The 23,462-nt window shown below is 40.5% G+C and overlaps 1 protein-coding gene across 4 annotated transcripts in view; it reads left to right on the top strand.

Annotated features, from left to right (window-relative positions):
• Window positions 1-390: 390 nt before the first annotated feature.
• The window catches only part of TBC1D30 (TBC1 domain family member 30), a 52,465-nt gene continuing 29,393 nt past the window's right edge, over window positions 391-23,462 (top strand). For 2 of the 4 annotated variants that reach the window (XM_026700065.2, XM_026700072.2), the window contains exons 1-5: window positions 391-1,956; window positions 3,763-3,927; window positions 20,145-20,206; window positions 21,040-21,105; window positions 23,111-23,236. In XM_026700065.2, the coding sequence (XP_026555850.1) occupies window positions 1,578-1,956; window positions 3,763-3,927; window positions 20,145-20,206; window positions 21,040-21,105; window positions 23,111-23,236 (798 nt within the window). In that variant the 5' untranslated portion in view covers window positions 391-1,577. Of the gene's footprint in view, window positions 1,957-3,762; window positions 3,928-17,001; window positions 17,348-20,144; window positions 20,207-21,039; window positions 21,106-23,110; window positions 23,237-23,462 lie in introns of those variants that run through there. The other 2 variants (XM_026700078.2, XM_026700086.2) reach the window with 2 other exon arrangements.

Below are 23,462 nucleotides of genomic sequence, written 5' to 3' on the forward strand. Positions count from 1 at the left end.
TCATGGGGTGGGGAGGGAATGGGGATTTTACAGTAACTTTCCCCCAGGAGTAGGGAGGGAATTCCCCTAGGAGTGGTTGTGGGGGGTGGGGGGAAATGGAGATTTTACAGCATCCTTCTCCTGCCATGCCCACCAAGCCATGCCCACAGAACAGTAGTAAAATATTTTTGAATCCCACCAGTGTTCTGGTTAACTATGGTTTGTTTGGTCCAGTGCTTTAACATCTGTATAACATATGGAACACAATCCACTAGGCTAAGAGGTCTAATCTGGGATCCAATGCATTTTGTGAACACAGCCTTAAACTGAGGGTGAAGTAGAAATTGCATGAAAAGTGAAGTGTTGTGTTGCCATGAATCAGATAAAACTATGATCCAGACTTTAAGTGATGCTTGTTTTTAATTTTGTCAATGTATAAAATTTTGAATTTTTTTCCTTTAAAATGTCTGTATTTATATGATATGCTTTATCCACACATTAGCCAAGTATTGGTCACTTTATGATCCAGTATGCCACACAATTTTTAAATGTTGGGTTGAGTATGGGTTAATTCTTGTGTAATCTAATAATTCCTATTCCAAACATTTTATAAATGAAATATCATAGGTTGATACTTCTGACCTGTAAAAATAACTTCTGTGCACATATTAAAATGTTTTAGCTGGTATGGTTATGTTTAACTGGCATGAAGTTTGCCTACATTTATAGTTTAGTTTATGGCAGTGGCTGCGCTTATCCTTTATTAATTTACTCACAATAAACTTGACAATCTGACTTTAGACAACACATCAAACTAAACTATCACACTGGCTGGATTTACACAATGAGTTGCATTATAATTTGGCCAATCACATAACCAGTTTGGTCTAGTTGTGGTTAAGACACCAGACTATCAACTGAATTCTAGTCCTGCCTTAGGTATGAAAATCAGCTGATTGACTTTAGGCCAATCAAATTTAACCTAACGAGTTGCATGTTTCCAGAGAAATTGCATTCGTTAAATAATTGTTAATATTGGGTTATGTTGTCCAAGAAAAGCTACTGTTTTGCTGTCCATTCACTTTTTAATGGTGTATGGTTTTCCTTTGCAAAATGCAAAATTATACAGGTCAGCCCCAGCTATTAGCTGAAATATAATCATTTGATTTTGCTACATGTACCAGTTTCAGTGTGAAACCTGGATCACTTGCTCTAAGTCCAAACTGGCTAGCGCATAACCGGCCGGTCCTATTTACTGCAGCGGGAAGGACTGGTGATTCGAAGTGAGCTGATTGGCTCCCAGCAACAGGTGCAGAGCGGGGATTCTTTGGAAGCCACTACCTGTTAGAGGGGTGAGGAATGCAAGTCGAGAGTGTCGCAGTCTAATAGAGCTGTGAGGGATGTGACGCTCTGCCGGCGCAGGTCGTCCGTGGAGCAAAAGGACTTTCCCTTCCTCTTCCACCTCCGTTTCGTGGACAATGGGACAAACCCGGAACTCTGGCCTGAGAACTCTTCAGCCGGCGAAAGCGTTGCTGATCTCCTTCTCATAGCAGCGGCGCTTTGCAGCCGCTGCGCCTGAGGCGCGGAGAAGGAGCCCAATGGAGCTCACGGAAGTCGACTTGGGCGACGGCAGGGAGGGTGCTGGAGCAGAAACTGCCAGGTGCGTTGTGGAGCTGCCTGTTCGGAGCAGAGTAAGTAGCAACGCGGGCAGCCTGGTGGAGGACGAAGAGGTGGAGCAGGAGCCCGGTCGGAGCAGAAGAGCCAGCCGCGCCCCCTCTCTGGTGAGCGGGCTGCTAACCGAGCTCTATAGCGTGGCGCGCGTTCGCCACCGCGACAGCCTCGACAGTTCCACGGAGGCGTCCGCCGGCTCCGACGCCTTCCCCGGGGGGAGAGGCAGCAGCGCTGAATCCCGCGTCCTGCAGGAGCTGCAGCGGAACTCGGGTCAGCGGCACCAGAGGAAGTACCTGGCTCAGAAAGGTAAAGCGGACAGAGGATGCCTCCAAGGTTTTATGTCGTTCTGTCAATGGGGAATATTCCCCCGGCCGATATGAACAAGGGGGCTGGCTTTTCCGAGGGACAAGCTGGGCTCGGTCTGCGCTGGGGAGTCTTTCTGGGAGTAAAAGCTGGGGAAGCAAGCATGTGACCCATCTGGAGGAGGCAGAGAAAAGATAAAAATCGTGATTATGATAAACGGAGCGCCATTAAAATATAGGTAAATGCCCGGTTCTGCTTCTAAATTTATGGCAGGGCTGTAGGAATTCAGTTTGAGATAAAAGGTAATAAACAGCAGTGTCTAATGTCTTGAGGATTGCACAAATAAAACCCTTTAAACTTTGATACTGCTTTTTTATTTGCCCTGATCCCCTTATTTGAAGGAAGCGTTTCAGTTAATTGAGACACATGTCAGTCAAAGCAAGATTTTCCTTTCTTGTTTCTTATAGGATTTCATTTTGTTAGTTTTCTGACAGGATTTTAACATTATTCTGATAGGAATGGGGCATGATTTTAACATTATTCTGACAGGAATTGGGGCATGATTTTGCCCCAATTCCTTTCAGTTAAGCAGAGATTTCCCCCCAACTGGCCCCCCTAAAGATGAGATGGAAAAAAACTCAACAGGGACTAAGAAGCAAAATTTTCCCCATATCTCTGCACTTCCCAAGTTGCTTTCCTGAAGGCTGGTTATTTTCTTTTGCAAAAAGCATTATTATCCAGCACATATAATTAATGAATGCAAATCTTAGGGGAAATGTATATTACACATTAATTAATGCGCATATAATTAATTAATGCATAATATACATTTCCCCTAAGCTATGACATTTAATCCAGGCACCAATTTAATCATTGGTGCCTGGATTCTCTCTCAACTGTTGCTTCCTTTGTGCTGTTGTTTTAAATGATAACTTCTGGGCAGGTTGCTTTTTACTGATGGAAAGTCTTTTTAAATAAAGATGATTCAAATATTTTAAAATATTAAGCAAGAGGCTGTTCCCTATTCTGTCTGCAATAGTGACATGGTGATCTTAACAAGAGGTTTACAAGGATTGCTAAGATGACCCATGTGAAAGCTGAAAAGGCACTTTATAAGGATAGGAATTATCAGCCTCCTGATAGAAATGTGAGTGATCACATTTTTGAATTTTGAACTGAATTTTTCTCTGATTGGAGTTAATTCCAATTCTGCATAGAAAGCTTTCTAAAAGTAGCGCTCTGCTGTTAGCCTCTTGTTATTTCACATATTTCATTAGTGTATAACTCAGTACTGAACTTTTAAAGTGTCTTTACAATAAAGTTTGTGCTATAATTTTTGTTAGGTGTAGAAAATATTCTTTTACCCCGGTAGTGTTGCTATTGCTTTTTTAAAATAAAGTGCTGGGTTTTGTTGACCAATGAATGACAATTTGATAAATGATTTAGAATGTCTATTATCTACAGTTACTAAGTTAGTGATAAAACCTCTAATTTGTTTTAACTACAGTAATTTCATGAACAGCCATCAACTGCTAACTTAAAAAAATCAGTTTGATGTCTGCTTTTGTCCACTATAGGGTGCCTTGTGTGTGCATGGAAGATTAAAAAAAAGTGGTTTTGATGCCCGTTGTTTTCCTACAGTATTCTTTTATAAGACTTTGTAGTATGTATTACCTTACAATCATGCTAAGAACCGAGGGTATCTAGAGGGATAAGACCTTTTTGAAGAAAGTCATACTGATTATCAAAGAGGGAAATAGATTTTCAAGTTTCAGATTGCATCCTTTGGCCCCTTTTTTTTCTTGACAGATATTAGTGAATTGACAACAGTAATACGGGAGCTGAATTATAGAATTTGTGTTCAGTCAGCAAAACTGCTTCGCCTTCTGAAACAAAAGGACAGACTTTTACATAAAGTCCAGAGGAACTGTGATATTGTAACAGCCTTTTTACAGGCAGTTTCCCCGAAGCGACGTGAGTACTATTTATGTTAATCCAGAAATATTATAATTTTATTCCAAATATTATGCTACTGTTGCATTTTCAAAATGCTTTTCAGGACAAGAAAAAGATATTTCTATAAACTTTCTGTAGTAATGTGGATAACAAGTCGTATTTTGAGTTAAACTTTCTAAGGATTTATCATATAGAATTACAGTATATTATTGGCAAAGAAATTGGTAAAGGTTTTTATAGTAATATTTATAGTAGTAGTTCAGAAATAAAAGCTCTGATCGTAGAAATATATTTGTGGAGAAAATTTATATTTTTCAGATTGATAAAGTCCTGATTTTTATATAACAAAAGTTCAAGGCTCCACGCAGAACATATTTTCCAAGTAGTAAATCCACTGAATGTCAGTGTGAAGGCCAGTTTCCTTAGTTTCAAGGAAACAGGAATTCAATTATAATCTCTTCAGTTTTAGAAACGCTTAATGAACCATTTATTGGAAAATATACCTAATAATGATTACTGCAGTAATGTATGTTACACAAGTTAATTTCATAAATGTTTTACAGCTAACTTTCTTGTGTCTTTTTCATTAACATGCAGCATGGCAATGTACTATCTACAGGTACAGTACATTAACTAGTTTGAAAACTGCACTAAAATGAACTGGTGCATGCAACTATCCATATTAAATGTAGAATTTTTAATGATCTTCCAGTTCTGATCTTGAGTGGTACAGAATTAGGAGTTTCTACTATTTGATTTAAGTAGCTAATTAGAATTTTGTATAGCACAATCCTAAAACATGGTTCATTGGAAGTAAGAGCCACTCTGTTAAAGTTAGCTTATTCCAGGAAAGCATGCATAGGTTGCAGGTTATACATATTCTTGAAATACTTCAGAGATGTAAATTAAGCATAGCTAGGTTTTTTTTTTCCTTTGGCAAAATAACTACCCTGCAAATAAAAATCAACTAGCATGGCAATGGTACTTTTGCATGATTTCCTGTGATGTTTTGCATTACAGATAGCAGACTGCAGTATCAGTTCTGAAAATTGCATGAATGCAATATTTTGTTTAAAGGAAGTAAATTGTACAAACAAACCTGCAAAACTCAGCTACATTTATAAACCTGAATCTCTGCCAAAATTTCTAAACACACACACACACACACATACACACACTTGTGAATGTGAAAATAACTAAACTCATCTCAACATTATTTTAATACCACTGCAAGATGGCATTATTCCTCAGTGGTGAACCCATATTTAATTATTGAAATGGGAGAGAGTAGCTCCAGGTTCCAGATCTTATCTGCCCATGGAGCAAACTTGGTGACCTGAGGCAGATTGTCAGTCCATGTGTAGCAGCAGGGTTGAGCCCAAACAAACAGTAGAAAATCTCAACTCTCTTCTTCCTAAAGTCCCCTGAATATTATGCACCATAGCCTTGCTTTTTTGCCCTGGTATGCAGCTTGATAATTATTATTGTTGCTACCACTTATCTTCTAGAGGGATATCTTTACTTGGTACCCTGTCCCTCAAACTCAGCATGTATGTAGCCAAGGATCCCACAGCTTTTATCCTTACTGTCCAATAATAGGAAAAAAATGATAAAAAGTATCATTTCAAATAGGGGACATCTGCAGCAAGCCAAGATTTCCTCAAAGTGATTACATATGGGCTAAAACATCACAACACAAACATTGCCTCTTACATACTTGCAAGCAACATCAGAATAGAAGTACTAAAGGGCAAAGTTTACGAAGAGAAATTGTACTGAACCCTCTTGTTTAGGTCAAAAGTAATTGGCTAGCTTATTTAATTTATAGGCTATAGCTGGATACCCATGCTTCCCTATGAAACTATGTGATGGTCCTTGATAAATTGACACTTAAAGTTTGAGAATTAATGAGTGGTTTTAAAAAGGCACTGTATGTAGTTAGAGAAGGTAAGTTAAGTTTCTATTACAGATTAAGACATTATTGTAAGTCTAACAATAATAAAATAGATGGGTTTAAGCCCTTTAATCCCACCAGCACCCTTGGCTTTTTGGTCTACGTAGCCAGGCTAATAATTTGCATAGCATAGACTTTCAATTCCTCCCTCAGATAAATTGCTCAAGACCCCCCTGTAAACAACATTCCTGGTTTTGCTCTCTGGCTGGAGGATGTCAGGCTGTCACATGAACTGACTCTGGAGCATGCCACATACAACTGGCCTTGGGAGAAACATTCACTCCTCAGATACACACCAGCCACTTTCAAAGTCTGTCCCTGTGCCTTGTTGATGGTGATGGCGTACCCTACCTTAATGGGAAATTGTAGACATTTGAACTCGAAGTGATGGGATCAGAGGAATTTAGGGGATGAAAACAGTTTCTCCCTGATTGATGCCTGTGAAAATCGTGGCTTTGATTACATGTTTGTTCAGAATCTTCAGCTGAAGCCTGGTGCCATTGCACAGTTTCGGAGGGCTTAGACTGCGTAACAGCATGATTGGAGCAATCTTCAGGTAGAGGAAATGAGGTGGTAATCCTGATGGGTTGAGAGTGTACAGGAACTCCACAGTGTAATGTACATCATCCTTGACCTCCATTACCAAGTCCACAGATTCATACTTCATATGCTCAGTAGACAGCTTCTCCAGCAGAAAGTTGTTGATATTGTTGGCTGAGTTGTTTGTTGGTGTGAGAATAGTTGTTTCCTTCAGCCATGAAGCACAATCCACTCTAGCCTGATAAATGTTGGGGTATATTCTGTCAGCCACACTGATCAGATCTCTCACAACATTGCAAAAGTCACTCGGAATAATTATTCTTCCCTCCTCTTCCAAAAACTTGCCATCACCAATATCAAGTAATAAGTTATAAAACACTTCTGCCCTCAAATCATGTTGAAGGTGGGCACGAATGTTAACTCTCAAGGACAGGGGTCCCCAATCACCAGGCCGCGGACCGGTACCAGTCCATGGAACATTTCCTACCGGGCTGCCGGTTTGCTGGGTGCTGCCATCTTGTTTGACGAGAAAGTGCTTCCAGGTGAGCTTTTCTGGTTGAAAAGCGATGTTTGGGTGCTGAAAGAATCCTCGCGCTTTAGTGTCATCGAAGGGGGGGGGCTTCGAATGAAAGTAAGGCACGAGGATTCTTTCAGCACCCAAGGCAAGGTGAGCAGAGCGACTGTCCCAAAGCTGTCCCGAAGCGAAGCCCATCGACAAAGGTACAAAGGAGGAGTTGAAGGTGGCGGGGAGAAGCGGGGGATGGCTGGCTGGCTGGTTGCTCGGCTCGCCTTGCCTTGTCATGCGTGCTGATGCCGGTACCGGGCCATGGATCATTTTGTGATGCCGGTACCGGGCCGTAGCATAAAAAAGGTTGGGGGCCACTCCTCAAGGACAAGACTTTGGCATTAGGCCATAAGAAGGATGGCTTGAGACAGGCCTTGACTTTATCTGCATGTGTCCCTCGTGGTACAACAGGCAACATCTGTCTGAAGTCACCATCCAAAAGCACCGTAACTCCACCCATAAGACGGTTGCTGCCCCTAATGTCCTGGAGCATCCTGTTTAGAGCCATAATGCCTCTTTTGTGAGTCATGGTGCACTCATCCCACATGATAACTTTGACTTCTTGAAGAACCTGAGCTATGTCACTCTTACAAAGTGCAGACTCAGAATGATTCAAGTTGAGAGGTAACAAAGGCAGAATGAGCCATCTTGGCTCCATGATCAAGGTAGCTGCAATTCCTGAGGAAGCAATGGCAAAGACGATATTCCTTCCACCCCTAATTTTGGCCAGCAACATATTGATCAAGAACATTTTGCTAGTCCATCAGGAGCATCAAGAAAAAACAACTGGCCAGAATCAGAAACAATACTGTGCATGATTTCATTGTAGGCTTTTCTCTGGTTTTGATTTAATTCTGGAACATTCACAGCAACTGCTTCTGTCAGCTGAACAGTATTATAAGACAGTTCACTCAGGTATTGATGGTTGCTGACAATGGCTCCTTGCTCTCATGAAGGTGGTGGTAATCTGAACTGCAGGAGTGTTTTACCCGACATGGATATGACAATATCCCCAAGAAGGATAAGGCATTGGTTGTAAACAATTTGGAGGACCAGTTGGGCATTTCCATACACTCTCTCCATTAGTAGTCTAACATCTTCCACAAAACTGTCTCTGTATTTCTCCCACTATTTTAGGGGGTCTCCAACTTGGCAGAAAACCAACATGATGGCAAACAGTTCACGGATTTTGTTAGGAAAATCAGAGATGGAGGCTTCTTCCAGAGTGTGGTCCCAGTGAGCATCATCCTCTAGCAAGCCAAGTGCACTGCACACTGCTTGAAATGTTGGTTGAAGTACCCCTGCCACAGTTTTTAGGGCAGTAAATGACATGGGGCCATGGATCTCGTGTAAGAGGAGGCATAGGTAGCACTCTGCATTACCGGGATGGATGGTGTACACTCTACCCAAAACCTGATCTTTCTTCACCCCCAAATAACATGGTAAAGGCTTCTCTTTTTTTCCTCCTGCAGAACTGGTTGCCTTTCCATATGTAGTAAGTTGAACTTCGCAATATAGAAGGGTCCTTGTGAAAGCATGACTTTACACAGCTCAAAAAAGGCCAGAAGTGTTGTTTTTGGATTATTGATCCTCTGAACAAGATTGTCCTCAGTAAAATAAACTCTCTGGCTGTTTTCAAGATGTTCGGCAAGATGCATAACAGGAGGAAACCTTCCATGAATAGGGTAGCAGAGAATGTGCCAGGCTGCCTCAAAGCTGCTGTTGTATCATCCTGTCTTGTACCTTGTCCAGATCTGCAATGGTGAATGAGGGTACTGTCTGCTCGGGACCGCCTGCGATACTGGGGATAGCTATCCTCTCCGGTTTGACTTTCCTTCAAAAATGGCTGGGGATAGTTCTTGGTACAGGCGCTGTCCACGATGCAGGGTGAGTTCCTGTTGAGGGGTCTGCTTCATATTGGGAATGAACGCACAACAGAATGAGGCGAGGCGGCTAAATTGGTTGCTCAAGCTTTATTGAATTTGTGCGCTAGCAGTGAATAAACCACTCAGCTGTGAGGCAACAGCTGTTGGCCTGTTTGACAGCTCCTTATATAGTTGGCTGTCAAACTATCAGCCAATCAGGTTGTAGCTGGGCGCCTCCTGCTGGAAACCGGACCAGAGGGGGAACTTCAGAACATAACACTCCTTCCCACCTTGACAGTGCATGTGTAGTCTTCGAGGTAGGCCGGGTGGCACCAGATCCTAGTTGATCTGTGCAGAGATGGCTCATTGGATGCGGCGGGAATCTCCTCGGCTGGAACCTTCTTGACCGGAACCTCCGACTGTTGCAGTTGGACCTCCGCCGGTGATTCCTCGAACCATGGCCTCTCTGGTGAGTGTGGCTGCTGGCGTGTTGTTGGTGCAGACGGTCTTGTGTTTGTTCCTGAGAACTCATTGTTCTCCCTAGTTAATACTGCTCCTGGCCTCAGGTTCCCTCGCCCCCTTTGTTGATTAATGTGGTGCCTCCAGGTCCGGCCATCCTCTAACTTCACAATGTACGAACATGGCCTGGTTATGCTAGTTATGGCCTCTGGTAGCCACAGGGGATTACCAGTGTAATTCCTAGCGAATACCTGGTCCCCTACCTCAAACTCCCTGGTGTTGCTATGCGAGTCAAAGGGCTTGTCTGGTGTATAGGCAGGATGCTGCTTATCTCAAGGGTGGAGATCCCATCCTCGTTGCCAGTGCTTTGTATTGGGAACAAACGCACAACAGAATGAGGCAAGGTTAAATTGGTTGCTCAGACTTTATTGAATTCGCGCGCTAACAGCGAATAAACCACTCAGCCATGAGGCAACAGCTGTTGGCCTGTTTGACAGCTCCTTATATAGTTGGCTGTGAAACTATCAGCCAATCAGGTTGTGGCTGGGCGCTCCCTTCTGGAAACCGGACCAGACGGGGAACTTCAGAACATAGCAGGGTCCACATGTGCAGTGGAACATTGTCATCTTGATAATGTCATGGAGGGCTAGGGCTAGGTCGGGATCAGGTACCTCAGCACTTATAACTTTGTCAATGGACTCTGGTCTTACGTTCGAGTCACAGGAGAATATGAATGTGGGGGAGTCCATGTTTCTGCCATTCCATGGAGTACATGTAACACCAGGTATTTCCAAAGATGTAACCTTTAGCGAGAAGCTTCATGGTATGTTTTACTTTCACGGGAAAAACCCTTGCTACTGTGTTATGTCTATGTTGAGATTTTTCTCCTTGTTTCAAGAGCTGTACAATTTCTGGCCATTTCAGATTGCAGGTAAATGTAATGAACAGATGACATCCTAAATGTCACACATACGCCATCACATCTTGAGATCACTCATGCATGTAGTGGTGTCCTCCAGGGAAAGAAAATGGCAATACAGCCATCTTGCCAAGCTGTGATAACTGGCTGTCAGTTCTTGTCATGGTGTCCTTCAGGTGCACCTACACCCTCACTTCTCAGGGTATTATGGTTATTATGAATCCTATTGAGTATTTTACTCTCAATTTTCGCATACATGTCAACTAGAAATTGATTAAGGAGATAGCAGAACATCAGTACGTAGCATTCTTTGCCAATGCACTCCATTATCCTGTAGCTGTAAAAGTCATCAGCAGACATGGCTTTCTTGAGAGGACTCTTGGTCTTTGTGTTGCACTGAGGTATATTGATGTAATAGCTATCTTCTCATGGCAGAACATCAGAGGGTACTGGAGAGGATCATAGGCATGGTGCGTCTCAGTGATTCGTTGTCCGTTGTCCCTGCTATGGAGAACGATATCTCTCTTCTGGCTGATAATAAGAACAGCCACTTCTGTAGTTGTGGGGGCATTGAAACGACCTCGGTGCTCTCCAGAAGGCTTCCTATCAGCGTTAATCATCACTTGGGAGTCCTTAGGAACAGATTCAACAGCAGCGTTAAGTTTCAGAATATACTTGTGTTCACTCAGCAACTTCTGCAGTTGGCTAACCAGTTCTGGATTAATGCCCAGGTAGATTCCGTAGCAGATGTCCCTCTCATTGTCATCATCACCAACAAACTATATCTGGAGAAATTAAGGCTGCTGCTGAGGCCCCGCCATGATACTCCCTATCCTGTGGTAGACCTGCCCCTGCACTTTGAATGTTGGCATAAAATTTCTCTCCTTCACCTCTCTGGCTCCAAAAGATGTCATTTTGGAAGAATCCACTGTATTTCCAGGCAGCAGAAAGAAAGTGCTCTGCCATTGGATGCTGGTGGGTGAGAAGGCTATGTAAGGATTCAGGGTGGGGCTCAAGGGGAGGGAGCTGGACTTTACCATCACTGCAGCATGTCCCGGGAGTCTCATCCTGACACTTCAGGACATGGCACCAGGCATGCTGGGATGCTGTGATGTTGTAATTGCAAGTGGTTGCCAAACACTTTAATCATCACATGACCTTGGGGGCACAGTAGCAGACACAAATACAAGGATCATTCATAAATCTCCTTGTTCAGTGCTGTGACAACTGAATGATTGCTGAATGAATGGTCAAGAACTACATGAATTTAGAATTTAAAATTGTGATAGCAAGAATCGAAGACTAGGTTCACCATTACAAAGCCATAATGTAACTCATTTGGTCTTGGATCTGTTTGCCATATGAACCACTGGATATGCAAAGTACTTAGAAAACACAAATCAAACATCCATTCATAGACCAGGGAGTATCTGGTCTACTATTTAGAATTATCATAGCATTGACTAATACCCATCTGCTAACAGTAAGAAGTACATTTGAATGTATGTATTATATTTTCATGATACCTGTTCCATTATGGAATGGAGACTTGTTGCATTATGTTGTTTTTAATAAGAACCAATATTGTACTTTCCTCCTTTGTGTATGCTATAGATCTGCCAAAGGAGCTTGTATATGATTTCTGAAACTTCTGAAACTCAGATGGAGTACACAGCTTGGTTGTAAAAAGATTGGGCTAAACTTTGGTGATGCTATCTTGATTGTGGAATGTTTTGGTACAGATGTTGGCATAACAGTGGGTATCAGTTTTAAGATTCAGATTTTACTAAATAGATTTTACCTTATTTTTTCAATTGTAAAATTTAGGATATTTGGGATATAAACATACCTTGTTAAATAAAATGCTTTGCTACAATAATGCAGACAACTGATTCAATATTGTCTTAAACTGACTGGTTTTCCTCAGTTCTAGCTCAATAGGCCAATAACGTAATCTGTAGTCTTTATCACTGGATCATATAGGCAATGGTGTTTCACTACCTTAAGGTTTCTTGGAGCTATCTGAGGTTTACAAATAGTTTACATGTGTGAATTTCTCAATACGATGAGTGGTAGTATTAACCAGCTCTTTCAACTATTGCTGTTAATTGATAGTGTATTGAAAAATATTTTTGTTTTTACCAAGGAGACTTTTCTTTTGTAGATCATAGGACATGATATACACTGCAAATGTGTTAAAGCTAACTAGGTAATCTTTGATATATGACCACAATTGAGGCAGAATTTCCATTGCTAAGTAAGGCAGTTGTGCTGATTTTATGACCTTTATTCCCATGATTGTTAGGCAAATCAATGTAGTTAATCAAGTTAATCATGTGGTTATTAAGGAAATCCAGCTCTCCTCATTGACTTTGCTATTGGATGCTGACTAGGAAGATCATAAATGGTGATCCCATGACCCCATCATAAATACATGTGAGTTGCCGAATGCCTGAATTTTGATCAAGTGACCATGGGGATGCTGCAACAGTTGTAAGTGCAAGGACAGTTGTAAATCACTTTTTCCAGTGCCGTTGTAACTTTGAATAGTCATGTTTGGTAGCCACAATAACCTATATTGCATGTTGTCCCAGAAAGTCTTTGAGGAATATAGACTAACTGCATGGTAAATGATGCTACAATTTGTTAATCTCTCCTTGCTTAAACATGCACACAGAGCACCTGCCTACTTGTAGAGTGTTATTGCTGCACTTGTATACCTTCCCCATAATAACAACTCTATGAGATGGGTTGAGCTGAGAGAGAATGAATCACTCAGCTGGCTTTCATGGCTAGGGCAGGATTAGAACCAGGGGTGGGATTCTACCAGTTCGGGCCGGTTCTATAGATCCGGTTGTTATGATTCTGCACAGTTCGGAGAAGTGGCAAATTGTGCCACTGGCTGGCCCCTCCTCTCCCCACCCATCCCTCCCCTCCCAGTCAGTCCTTAACGCGCATGTGTGACATTGCTGCCTGCTTTTGCCCGCTCGCCAGGCCAGCCATTGTTGCCTGCCTTCCGCTGCAGCCCTGCCTGATGTTATCTCCCTGGGTGAGTGAGGCTCTGCAAGCCCCGGTCGCCTATCTGCCACTGCTGGTCGCCTTCCCCCCCTCAACCACTTGCCTTTTGTCATTGCCGCCATCATCTTTCCCCACCACTTGTCTTCCACCAGGGAACACATGGAGGGGCTTGTGTCGGCTCCGGCCAGGTCAGCGGCTGCTTCTCTCACCTGCTGCTCTTGCTGGGAGAACGAGAGTCTTTCCTGGCACAGTAAAAAGCTTGCAAGTCCCCCTCCCATTGGGAAACAGCTCCCGGGAAGCAAAAAGAAACAGGATTCAACCTGGCTGCTTCTCTGCTGTCCAGAGCCATTTACCAATTGGATGGGTACTTGCAGGCTTTTCAACCTGCCGGGAAAGACTCTCCCAGCAAGAACAGCAGGAAGGAACATATGGAGAGGCTCGTGTTGGCAAGGCACCCCTTGATCAAGTCCGGGACAGCTGACTGCGACTGCAGGGAGCATAGCCTGGAAGCCCCGAAGCACCACGTGTGTGGCTGCAGGAACAACTGATGGGTGGCAGGGGGCGACCTGGTCCTGGAAGCCCAATGCCACGGAATCACTATTGCCTTCCTTGCCGCGATCACCATTGCCACCTCGCTGCCGCTGCATCCTCTACCCCCCAGCACAGGTATGATGAGCATGAGCCCTGGGACAGGTGACCGACTGACTTAACTGCTACTCCCACTGACTTTTCTCCACGCCAAGAGTGGAGGGGAGAGAGAGAGAGAGAGAGAGAGAGAGAGCAGCCCTCTTGTTGAGAAAAGTCGTGTGTCTCCCCATATTCCTCTTTCAGCGAATAGCCTCTTGCAGCACCTTTAAACTTAGTGTGCTTCACAAATGAGGGGACGAGGCTCTCATGGAGAAAGGAATATGGGGAGATGCATGACTTTTCTCCATGCTGAGCTGCTCTCCCTGCTGACTCCAAATGTCTAATACAGTTTGCCCAGCTAAGACTAGATTATCAAGGAAGAGAGAATAACATGCAGCAGGTGCCTAGCAAAATTTAGTAATACTGCAGATTTACATTGAAATCAGGTGCAAGGTAGTGATGGTAGGTAAATTATTGGGCAGTTTAATTTGGCATTTATTTCATTCAGTCGGCTGATTTTAGAAAGCTAAACAGGACCAGACCTGGTAAATGCTTGGCTGGGAAGCCAACACAAAATAGGGTGTGCAGAGGAATGAGGTTGAGAAAGAAAGAAGGAAGATAGGATAAGATGACTTTTATTGTCAAATTTTTACTGTAAATACACATTAAAAGTGAAATATATATACACATCAATACACATCCATCACACATATCTACACATGCTACACACACACACGCACACACACACACAATCATTGCCCATTTTGAATACATAGTGAAAAGGAAGAAAGAGTATTGAATACATATGCAGAAATGTGTGTGAAAAAAACTGCAAAGAAATAGGATTATAAAGTTATAATAAAATTATTATAAAATAGTTTTCAATCTTAGCAGTTATAGATGAGAGAGAGATGAGAAACAGAGAGAGGGAGAAAGAAAGATGAGAAAAAGAGAAAGAAAAAGAGGAGACAGAGAAATGAGAGAGGGAGAAAGAAAGACACACACAGAGAGATACCGGTTTAAAAGAAAATAGAAAAATGGCTCTTGTGTTTAAGTGTTGCAGACCCCTGGGTTAGGCAAACACCATGATCATTAAATGAACCTTGTGGTCATGAAGCAAACACTGTGGTTGTTAAGTCCATTTTCCCCAATGGGCATTTTTAACCAGAAACCAGAAGGATGCTTGTTGGAAACTGGCAAAAAAACCAGAAAACCTCAGCCACAAGACTGTGTTGGATGTTGTAACTGGTCGTGTGTGTATGTATGTGTGTGTGTGTATGGTTGTCAAAACACCAAAAACAGGTCAAGTAGCTCTGGGGAGGTCAGTCGTAAAATTAGAACACTTCCTAAGCAACTGGCCATATTTGGTTTGCCAGTCACATGACCACCTAGCCACACTGTCAGCAAGCCACACCCACCAGTCACATGACCAACCCACACCCACAAATTAGGCCACACCCACTGAACCAGTTAAGTTTGAATCCCACCCCTGATTAGAACTCACCATTTCCTGGTTTCTCTTTCTCCAATAGAAAATTGCAAAATTCAAAGAAAAATTATTATAAAGAAGTGATTTTAGATTTTCTTTTGCAGTAGTTATAAATATAAGCTAAATATAGCTATAAATATAAGCTAAATTCCTACTCTATGCTACAGCATTATTCACATTTTCTCGTATCATCTATTATTTTCTATATTGTGTAGGAGAAATATAGAAAACTTCAAGTTTTTTCATTGTATACATGCTATCAGATGTGATCCTGTTTTTTTCTTCTTCAAGAAGAACTCTATGTTGAGGGCTATTTTGCTGAGTGGCTGAAGCAAGCAAGATCAGGCAACAATCAGAAGTCATTGGAGACACCCATTCATTTTTTAATCTTTTTGTCATTTGACTGGTTCTTTAAAACAGCAGAAACTGAAATAATTATGATCCAAATACATTTTTTTTTTCAGATGATTGTTTGAAACTTAGCCAAACAACCATATATGGGTTTAGGTTGCCCACTTGTTTTTTTTGTTTTTACTATTTCCAAAAAAGGTTTCTAAGTTTCTAATCATAAAACTAGGATGCCTACATAACTATATTGCTGTATAATGTATATTGCTGGTATAATTCTTACTATATCAAGTTGCAATATTTCTATCATCTGAAATCTAGAAAACCTAAAAGTCAATTCTTGCATTTGATGGATACAACTTCAATCTTGAATTCTTTTGCTATAATATCTACTGTAAACAAGGACTGCATCATAACAGGTATGTTATAGTTTCATCTTTGTGAAGCAGTTTTGATAACTGTATTGCCTGTTGGGATGTGAAACACCCAATATACTGAATAGAGTTTATAGAAATGTTTTTTAAAAACTGCTAAATGAGTGTTATGTATAGGCAAATATGTATCAAATTGATCTGCAAAGCAGCTCTGTCAAATACATAGTCTGTTGCATAAAATAATGTAAATAGTAACAGCTACAGTATTCCATCAAAATGTATTTTCTAAATTCTTAAGAGCATAAATGAAAAAAACGAGAAGGGGAAGTGATTTTTGTTTCTTTTCTGTAGATTTGACTTGTAAATAGGAGCATCCTTCAGCCTACTTCTGGATATTGGTATTTAATATCAGTCTACAATCCAAGTTCGTCCCCCTTTTCCCTCCTTTTGTCTTTATTAAAGAGTGCAACTTCCCTACGTGAAAGAAATGCGCAAATGACAGGTGCTGGTTTCCGATTGTCACGGTTCTAGCTTTCTGATTAATTTTTATTGGTTAATTCCCCGGAAAACGAGCCGGGAGAGCTTCCTGCAGGCTGCGGTTACGTTTTCTGCCGTCGGCGCCTTGCTGTTGAAATTTACGCCGAATCGGTTTATTTTTAATGCAAGCTTCGCCTGCTGGCAGGTGGCGGCGGCAGAGAAGCAAGAGCTGCCTGGCTCTTCTGTCAGTGATGCTGTGATGGTGGGCAGGAACGGCCTTTTTTTCCCTCCTTTGCCGGGTTGCGCCGCGCCTCGACTCGCCTCTTTCCTCTGCACTGCGGAGGGTCAGTCCAGGGAAGAGGCGGCTGGCCGCCTTCGCCGCCTCTCCGAAGTCGCGTTCACGCTGCTCTAATTCTCTCCGCCCTCAAACCTCGGCTCCCCACCCCCGCCCCGGCCATCGCTCGTCCCCTTCCCCTTCCCCCCGCAGCCCGAACCTTGCTCCATTGGAAACGCCGAAGGTCCGGATTGCGTCACTAGTCGTGAGCGTCGGCTGCACCTGCGGGAAGCTGGCGCGACCGCTGGCCCTGGAAACCTGGTGGATGGTGCGTTTAGCTCCTGCTTGTGGTCACCCATGAGGCAAGACAGACTGACCAGTTCCCTGAGGCGAGGGGGAAGGTGTTTAAAGCGGCAAAGCACCGGCGGCGGCGGCGGCGGCGGCGTGAGCACCATCCTGAGTAACGTGTTGAAGAAAAGGAGCTGCATATCCCGAACCGCGCCTCGCCTTCTGTGCACTTTGGAGCCGGGTAAGGGCTGCCGCAGGCCGTCTGGGCCGCGGTCCCGCGTTTTTCTGCCCTTGTCGGAAAAGGGGTGCTACCTTGGCCGGCGGGAGGGATGTTTGGTTTTTCTTGAAGGTTTAAATGCATCAAGATTGAACTAACTGCGCTTGGCCCAGAGAGGAGGGGACTACCGCGGACAGAGTAAAGGGAATTACCCTGAGTCGCTGCGCTTCTAGGGATCGGGCAGGCCGAATTGGGGGGATTACTTAGGAACCTGCGCGTGCATGGCCAGGTGGTGGTGGTGAAGGAGGAGGAAGAACGTCTTGATGGTCTCTGCGGCCGTAAACAGCCGAAAGGCCACTTTATTGCGCCGTGCGATTTCTAGAAATGGCGGCAGGGCTGCAGAATTTCCCAAGGGCTATATGTGGAAAGGAGCAGACTTCCCATCGATATGTGTTATTTGAATCGCTTCGAGAATATCATTCAGTATCAAAACTCAATATACAGTATTGTCTAATATAGCATGTTAAAATTTCCTTCTAGTAAATGAGAATTAAAAATATACAAGATGAATATGAAATATAAAAGAAAATATGGTGAAACTTTTGAGAATTCAGGTTCTTTCCCCCTTTAATGGGCAGCTCTTTAAACAATCTGGATAATGAAAACCTTTCATGAAGATTTAAAAATAAATGAATAAAATTGAAGGTTCTCAGCAAGACTATTCATGTAGGCTTTCAACCCCCTTCCCCAATCTTTCTGTCTACTTGAAAAACATCACTAAGAACTTGAACATAGGATCAGGTCTTTCGATTGGGTTAACCTTGCTCACTTACATGATGGTACAGTTGCACACCACACCACAGGGGGGACCTAAATACTTTGCCATAACAACTCCTAAGGGTTTTTCATTTATGTGGTGGCCTATCCATTATAATGACAATAGATGGTTATACTAGTGTTCCATAATGTCCAGTACAAATGCATTTGTGTCTGTTCAGACACAGAGGTTGAGTTAGTAACTCACACACTGTTAAACTGTCACTCAAGGCTTCTAGTACTTCTAATTTGTCAGGAAAGTTAATTATCTTTCTGACCAAGAGGTTACAGACTTTGTCTACCAGATCAAACATAGGCCCTCAATAATAAAAAAAAATAAAAAAATTGCCAAGTTTTTATAATAGCTTTAGTTTGTAGAAGTCACTTGATACTTCTTTTCATTATTAAGTCTGACTTGGAAACTTTTAAATTTTGTATTTTTGTTTTATGTGTGTAAACCATAAATAAAATAAATAAAGCATCAGTGCAAATAGAGGCAAATTTGTATAGACAATATAAACATAGAAAAGAGTTATAGAAATACAATATTTTAGGGAACATTTTTATAATAAACATTTGGAAAGTAGCTTAGATGTACAAGATCAAGGACTGTTGGCAAAGAGCTATTGGAAAGCACTGATATAGTAAGTCAACAGTAGAACAAATCCATTGATTTACTGAAAATATTTGTGAAAAGTAGAAAGTGTGGAAAACAAGATGAAAACTCATGCACCAAACACAAGCAAACTGATTTTCAGTAATCACTTCATCATGTATTACTCTAGAGAGACTATTTACATGCTCAATTTTATTATAATTTATTGAGGCGATTGAGAGGTTGGAGTTAATTAGTTTTCTTGTATCTAGTTGAATTACATAGCAAATCAAGTTGATAATTACAAGGACATCATTGATGTAGGTATTTATGTATCTTTTCATTTGCTAGTAGTGATCTTATAATAGTATTTAATTCTATATTGGTAAAACTTGTAACCAATTATATCATCTTTAATCTTAAAAATGACATTAAGGATGTATAGTAAGAACTATGGGTTCTATTAATTGCTTTTATATGCTGCAAATAATCTAAGAAAATTAATAACAATTTAATTCTAACAAACTTCTGGGGAAATTTGGCATGCTAAATTTGAGTAATATTAAATGGAGAATCTGCTACTATGAACACAAACATCTCAAAATTGGTAATCAAAACACTTTAAATTTAATACATTTATTATGAAATGCAATTAAATGCTAAGATTTTATTGTGAGTAATGTCAAATTTTTATTACAAGACAGTTATATTAAGCCACTAGTCTAGAAACCAGAGACAGAGAGTTCTAGGCCTGACTTAATCATGAAAACTGAATGAGTAAATTTGAGCCAATATCACTCAGCTCAACTCTCCTCACAGGGTGGCTCTTATGTGGGAAAAGAAGAAGTATTGGGTATGTTTTCTGCCTTGCAGTGATCTCTCTTTTTTAAAAAAGGAGGGACAAAAATATGCTCTAATAAATTTGTAAGAAGTGTCAGATGAGATTTCAGCACCATTTGTTTGGACAGCGACATTCTATAATGGAGGCCTTGGTTAATGTGCAATATCAAATGCACTACTACGGTATAAAGGCAGACTTCTTTAATCTTAACTCCTGCTGACTTGTTCCACCAAATCAGCCTCCTGGCTTCAACAATGGAAAGTCACCATGTGACATTATTTTACTTCATGTGTAAGATATTGTCTTTATGCAGAAAGATGATCATATTACATATTTTAATTTTTTCTCCCTATTTGTTTTTAGTTTAGAATAGTTTAAAATATTAACATCAGTTGGCATATTAATAATATAACTCATTGTGAACAGTTGTATTATTTTTGTATAGTAATATTAATATTTTAGGTTATGTTATCCATGCATTAATTTTGCACATCAAATTTATATTACGCTATCTAATGTGATGCAGCTTCAATCCATAAATGAATTTGTTTTCTATTTGTGTTGCATAGGAGTGGACACAAAGTTGAAGTTTACACTTGAGCCATCATTAGGTCAGAATGGTTTTCAACAGGTAACTGACTTTTATTCATTGGAATAGTCTTACAAAAAACCCTTATTTTTCCAAGCATAATTTAAAATATTGCATTAATTAATTAAAGCTGGAATGTATTTTATTATTTGGAAGAGCTGAACTGTTACTTCATTTGTTCCATTTGATTTTGATTTTTTTTCTTCATTAGTGGAAATTATTATTTTTTTCAACAGAAAGAAGCTCAAAATATTAAAATCAATTGTATATTTTTGCAATTCTTGTGTAGATGAATCAATACATAGCACCTTTTTCTTCTCTGTTTTGCAATTGTTTTAAATATTTGGGGGGCAAATAGTTTAATGGTACATATTGCTTCTATAATATTGAAATATTACTTACAACTCTTCAACTTACAACCAGAATTATGACCAGAATTTCCACTCTCTCCTTCAATCTTCAATATTTAGGAGACAGAAACACCTTCTCTATTTATCCCACCATTCTTAAGTTTATAAAAAATAACAGAGCAAGACTATAGTTAGTGCTATCCTTTCACATGTAAATCTGCTTTTTTCATTGACTTTGCTTGTCAGAAGCTGACTGGGAAAGTCGCAAATAGTTATCAGGTGATCCTTTGACATTGCAGCCATCATAAATGCAGGCCAATTGCCTAGTGCCCAAATTTTGATCACATAACCGTAGGGATGCTGGGGCAGTTTAAGTGGGAGTACCAGTTGTAAGTCATTTTTTCCAGTGTCGCAACCTCAAATGGTCACTAAATGAATGTTTATAAGTCGAGGATCACCTGCATTGTATGTTGAATTGTGTTTTAAATTGGAATAATTTAACACTGTTGGGATGGTTGCTTTTAGTGGCATGATGCTCTCAAAGCAGTGGCTAGGCTGTCAACAGGAATTCCAAAGGAGTGGAGAAGAAAGGTAAGTAAACTCCTGTCCTTCATAGAATGCATAGTGATCAACATTATGTGAAGCTCTGGACTGAAGATAAATAGTTGTTGTTTATTCCAGCAATGAAGACTTCCGTGTATTTAATGCTATAGGCTAGGTACCAGTAAAAGTTTCTAATTAAGCAAGATCTTCCGTGGAAAAATACTGAAATTGGGAATAACAAGTAGACAAGAAAAGGTGTTTTCTTTATGTTGTAGCACTAGCAAGGTAATTAAGAAAGTCCAATTAAATTAGGAAATGTACAAATATTAAAATAAACACCTGCTAATAGAGTTTTATTTTGGTCATTGATCAATAAATACAGTCAATAAAATGAACAACGTAAAAGTATTCCTTAAGAATCAGAATTATTAGCAACCATTTGTGGGCAAAGCTTACACATAATGTAGCAAAATTTTGCTATTTTTAGAGAAATAAATTTATCTTGATTATTTAATAGACAGTGCAGGTAAAAGCTAATAAGAGTATCCCAGAAATTTAAATAGAAGAGAGTGGTGGAATTCAAATTTCTTTTACTACTGGCTTGGTGCGCATGGCAGGGGAAGGATACTTACTGTATATCCCCAGACAGGTGGTATTTGCCGGTTCTCCGAACTACTCAAAATTTCCACTACTGGTTATCCAGAACTGCTCAGAACCTGCTGAATACCACCTCTGCAGGTGGTCAGTTGGTTGTGAATGTCCCGTTAGAAGTAGCAAGACAAGCATGGACTTTTCTATAGCACCCATATCACAGAGCAGTATAGGGTTTCATATGGGGCTTTCCTGTATTTCTGTTCCAGGACAGATGTGGGGAAAACATTAAATCAAATTAAAGCTCTTCAGAATTTGGGAACTGTGATATGATATAAATATGAGACTGGTTTAGGCACCGAAACATGGTTATTGCAATTATATAGTGTGAGAAAGCAGCAATGTGTGTTTGACTTTCTTTATCTAAGATCATTTGACTTAATATTGATCTGAAGTTAAGATGGTATCACTGGAGAAACCATAGGGGCTCAATTTCTTTTGGATCAGTCTTTTCAAGAAATATTTGTAATTGTATGTCAAAATTATATGGGTCAGTCTGCTTATGATGTAGTTTCAATGAGTAGATAAAGGTATTTATCCACAGATTAGATTCATGTTTACTGCTTTCTTCTGAAATACTGCATTTTGAACACACTGTATAACCTGGAAGATACTTCTGAGTACTTTCGTTTGAATACTTTCTAAGGTGATCATACAGTTATATGGCTAATATATTTCACCATAAACTTACACATTTTCCTATATATAGGCATTTCCTAGCTATGAACTATGTAACTCACTTTAATTTAGCATATGGTTTTCAATTATGAATATTTGCTTATTTATTGTGTAAAATAAGCAGAATAAAATAGATTTAGAAAACAATATCGGTTCAAAAGTTGTAGGACTACGTATTTCTGTCTGAGACGTATCAAAGCTTCCTAGTTAGCGTGCTTGGAATAACTTAAACAAATAATTTCCATCCATATACTTAACGTTTTGCTGGTAGAAATGTTATTTCTATGGAGGAAGTCACAGATTTTAATCAGGTGGTTAGGCTATCCAACTTCCAAAGAAAGTCACACCTAATCATTGTTCCAATAACTCCAGCTCAGCTTATTGTCTGAATATAAAAAGGCTAAAACTGGGTAGGTGCAACACAGGGACAGATGTGACATCTAATTTAGCTGCCTCCCCCTCCGGTACTTTGTATAGAAAACACAAAGTCTAAAGTAAGAAAGATGCCAAGCCTCTGTGCTGTATATTTTCAGAATTCCTGGTCTCATTCTGAGGGAACATGGAATTCTACCTCTTCCTTAATTTTAGTATAAACAAGTGAACATGTTTATGCTTCTGTGCTATGTACAATGGATGGCAACATATTAAATATGCAGAATATTTTTGAACAGTTGTAAAATGCAACCATTTCAAGCAAAGCTAAGATTGTGATGTATCTTTTAAGGTTTGGCTCACCTTGGCAGATCACTATTTAAAGAGCATAGCGATTGACTGGGATAAAACTATGCGTTTCACTTTCAATGACCGAAGTAATCCTGATGATGATTCCATGGGAATACAGATTGTGAAGGTATTAAAAAGCTTATTAATTTGCTTATTAAATTCTTTACAGTCATGCTTATGTGCTGAGTGTTCTTATATTTTATAGTAATCAGTTAAGAAATTATAATTTCTTGCTACTGTCTCAGTTTGATAACAGTTTCCCTGCTTCCTTTATTTTTGTACTGCTAATGGCACATTTATTTTTTTGATTTATATCATTTTGTAGAATAATCTCCATATCAAACAAATAATCA

This window comes from Pseudonaja textilis, chromosome 5, assembly GCF_049901715.1.
Source record: "Pseudonaja textilis isolate UNSWEBS1 chromosome 5, rPseTex1.2, whole genome shotgun sequence".
Lineage (NCBI taxonomy): Eukaryota > Metazoa > Chordata > Lepidosauria > Squamata > Elapidae > Pseudonaja > Pseudonaja textilis.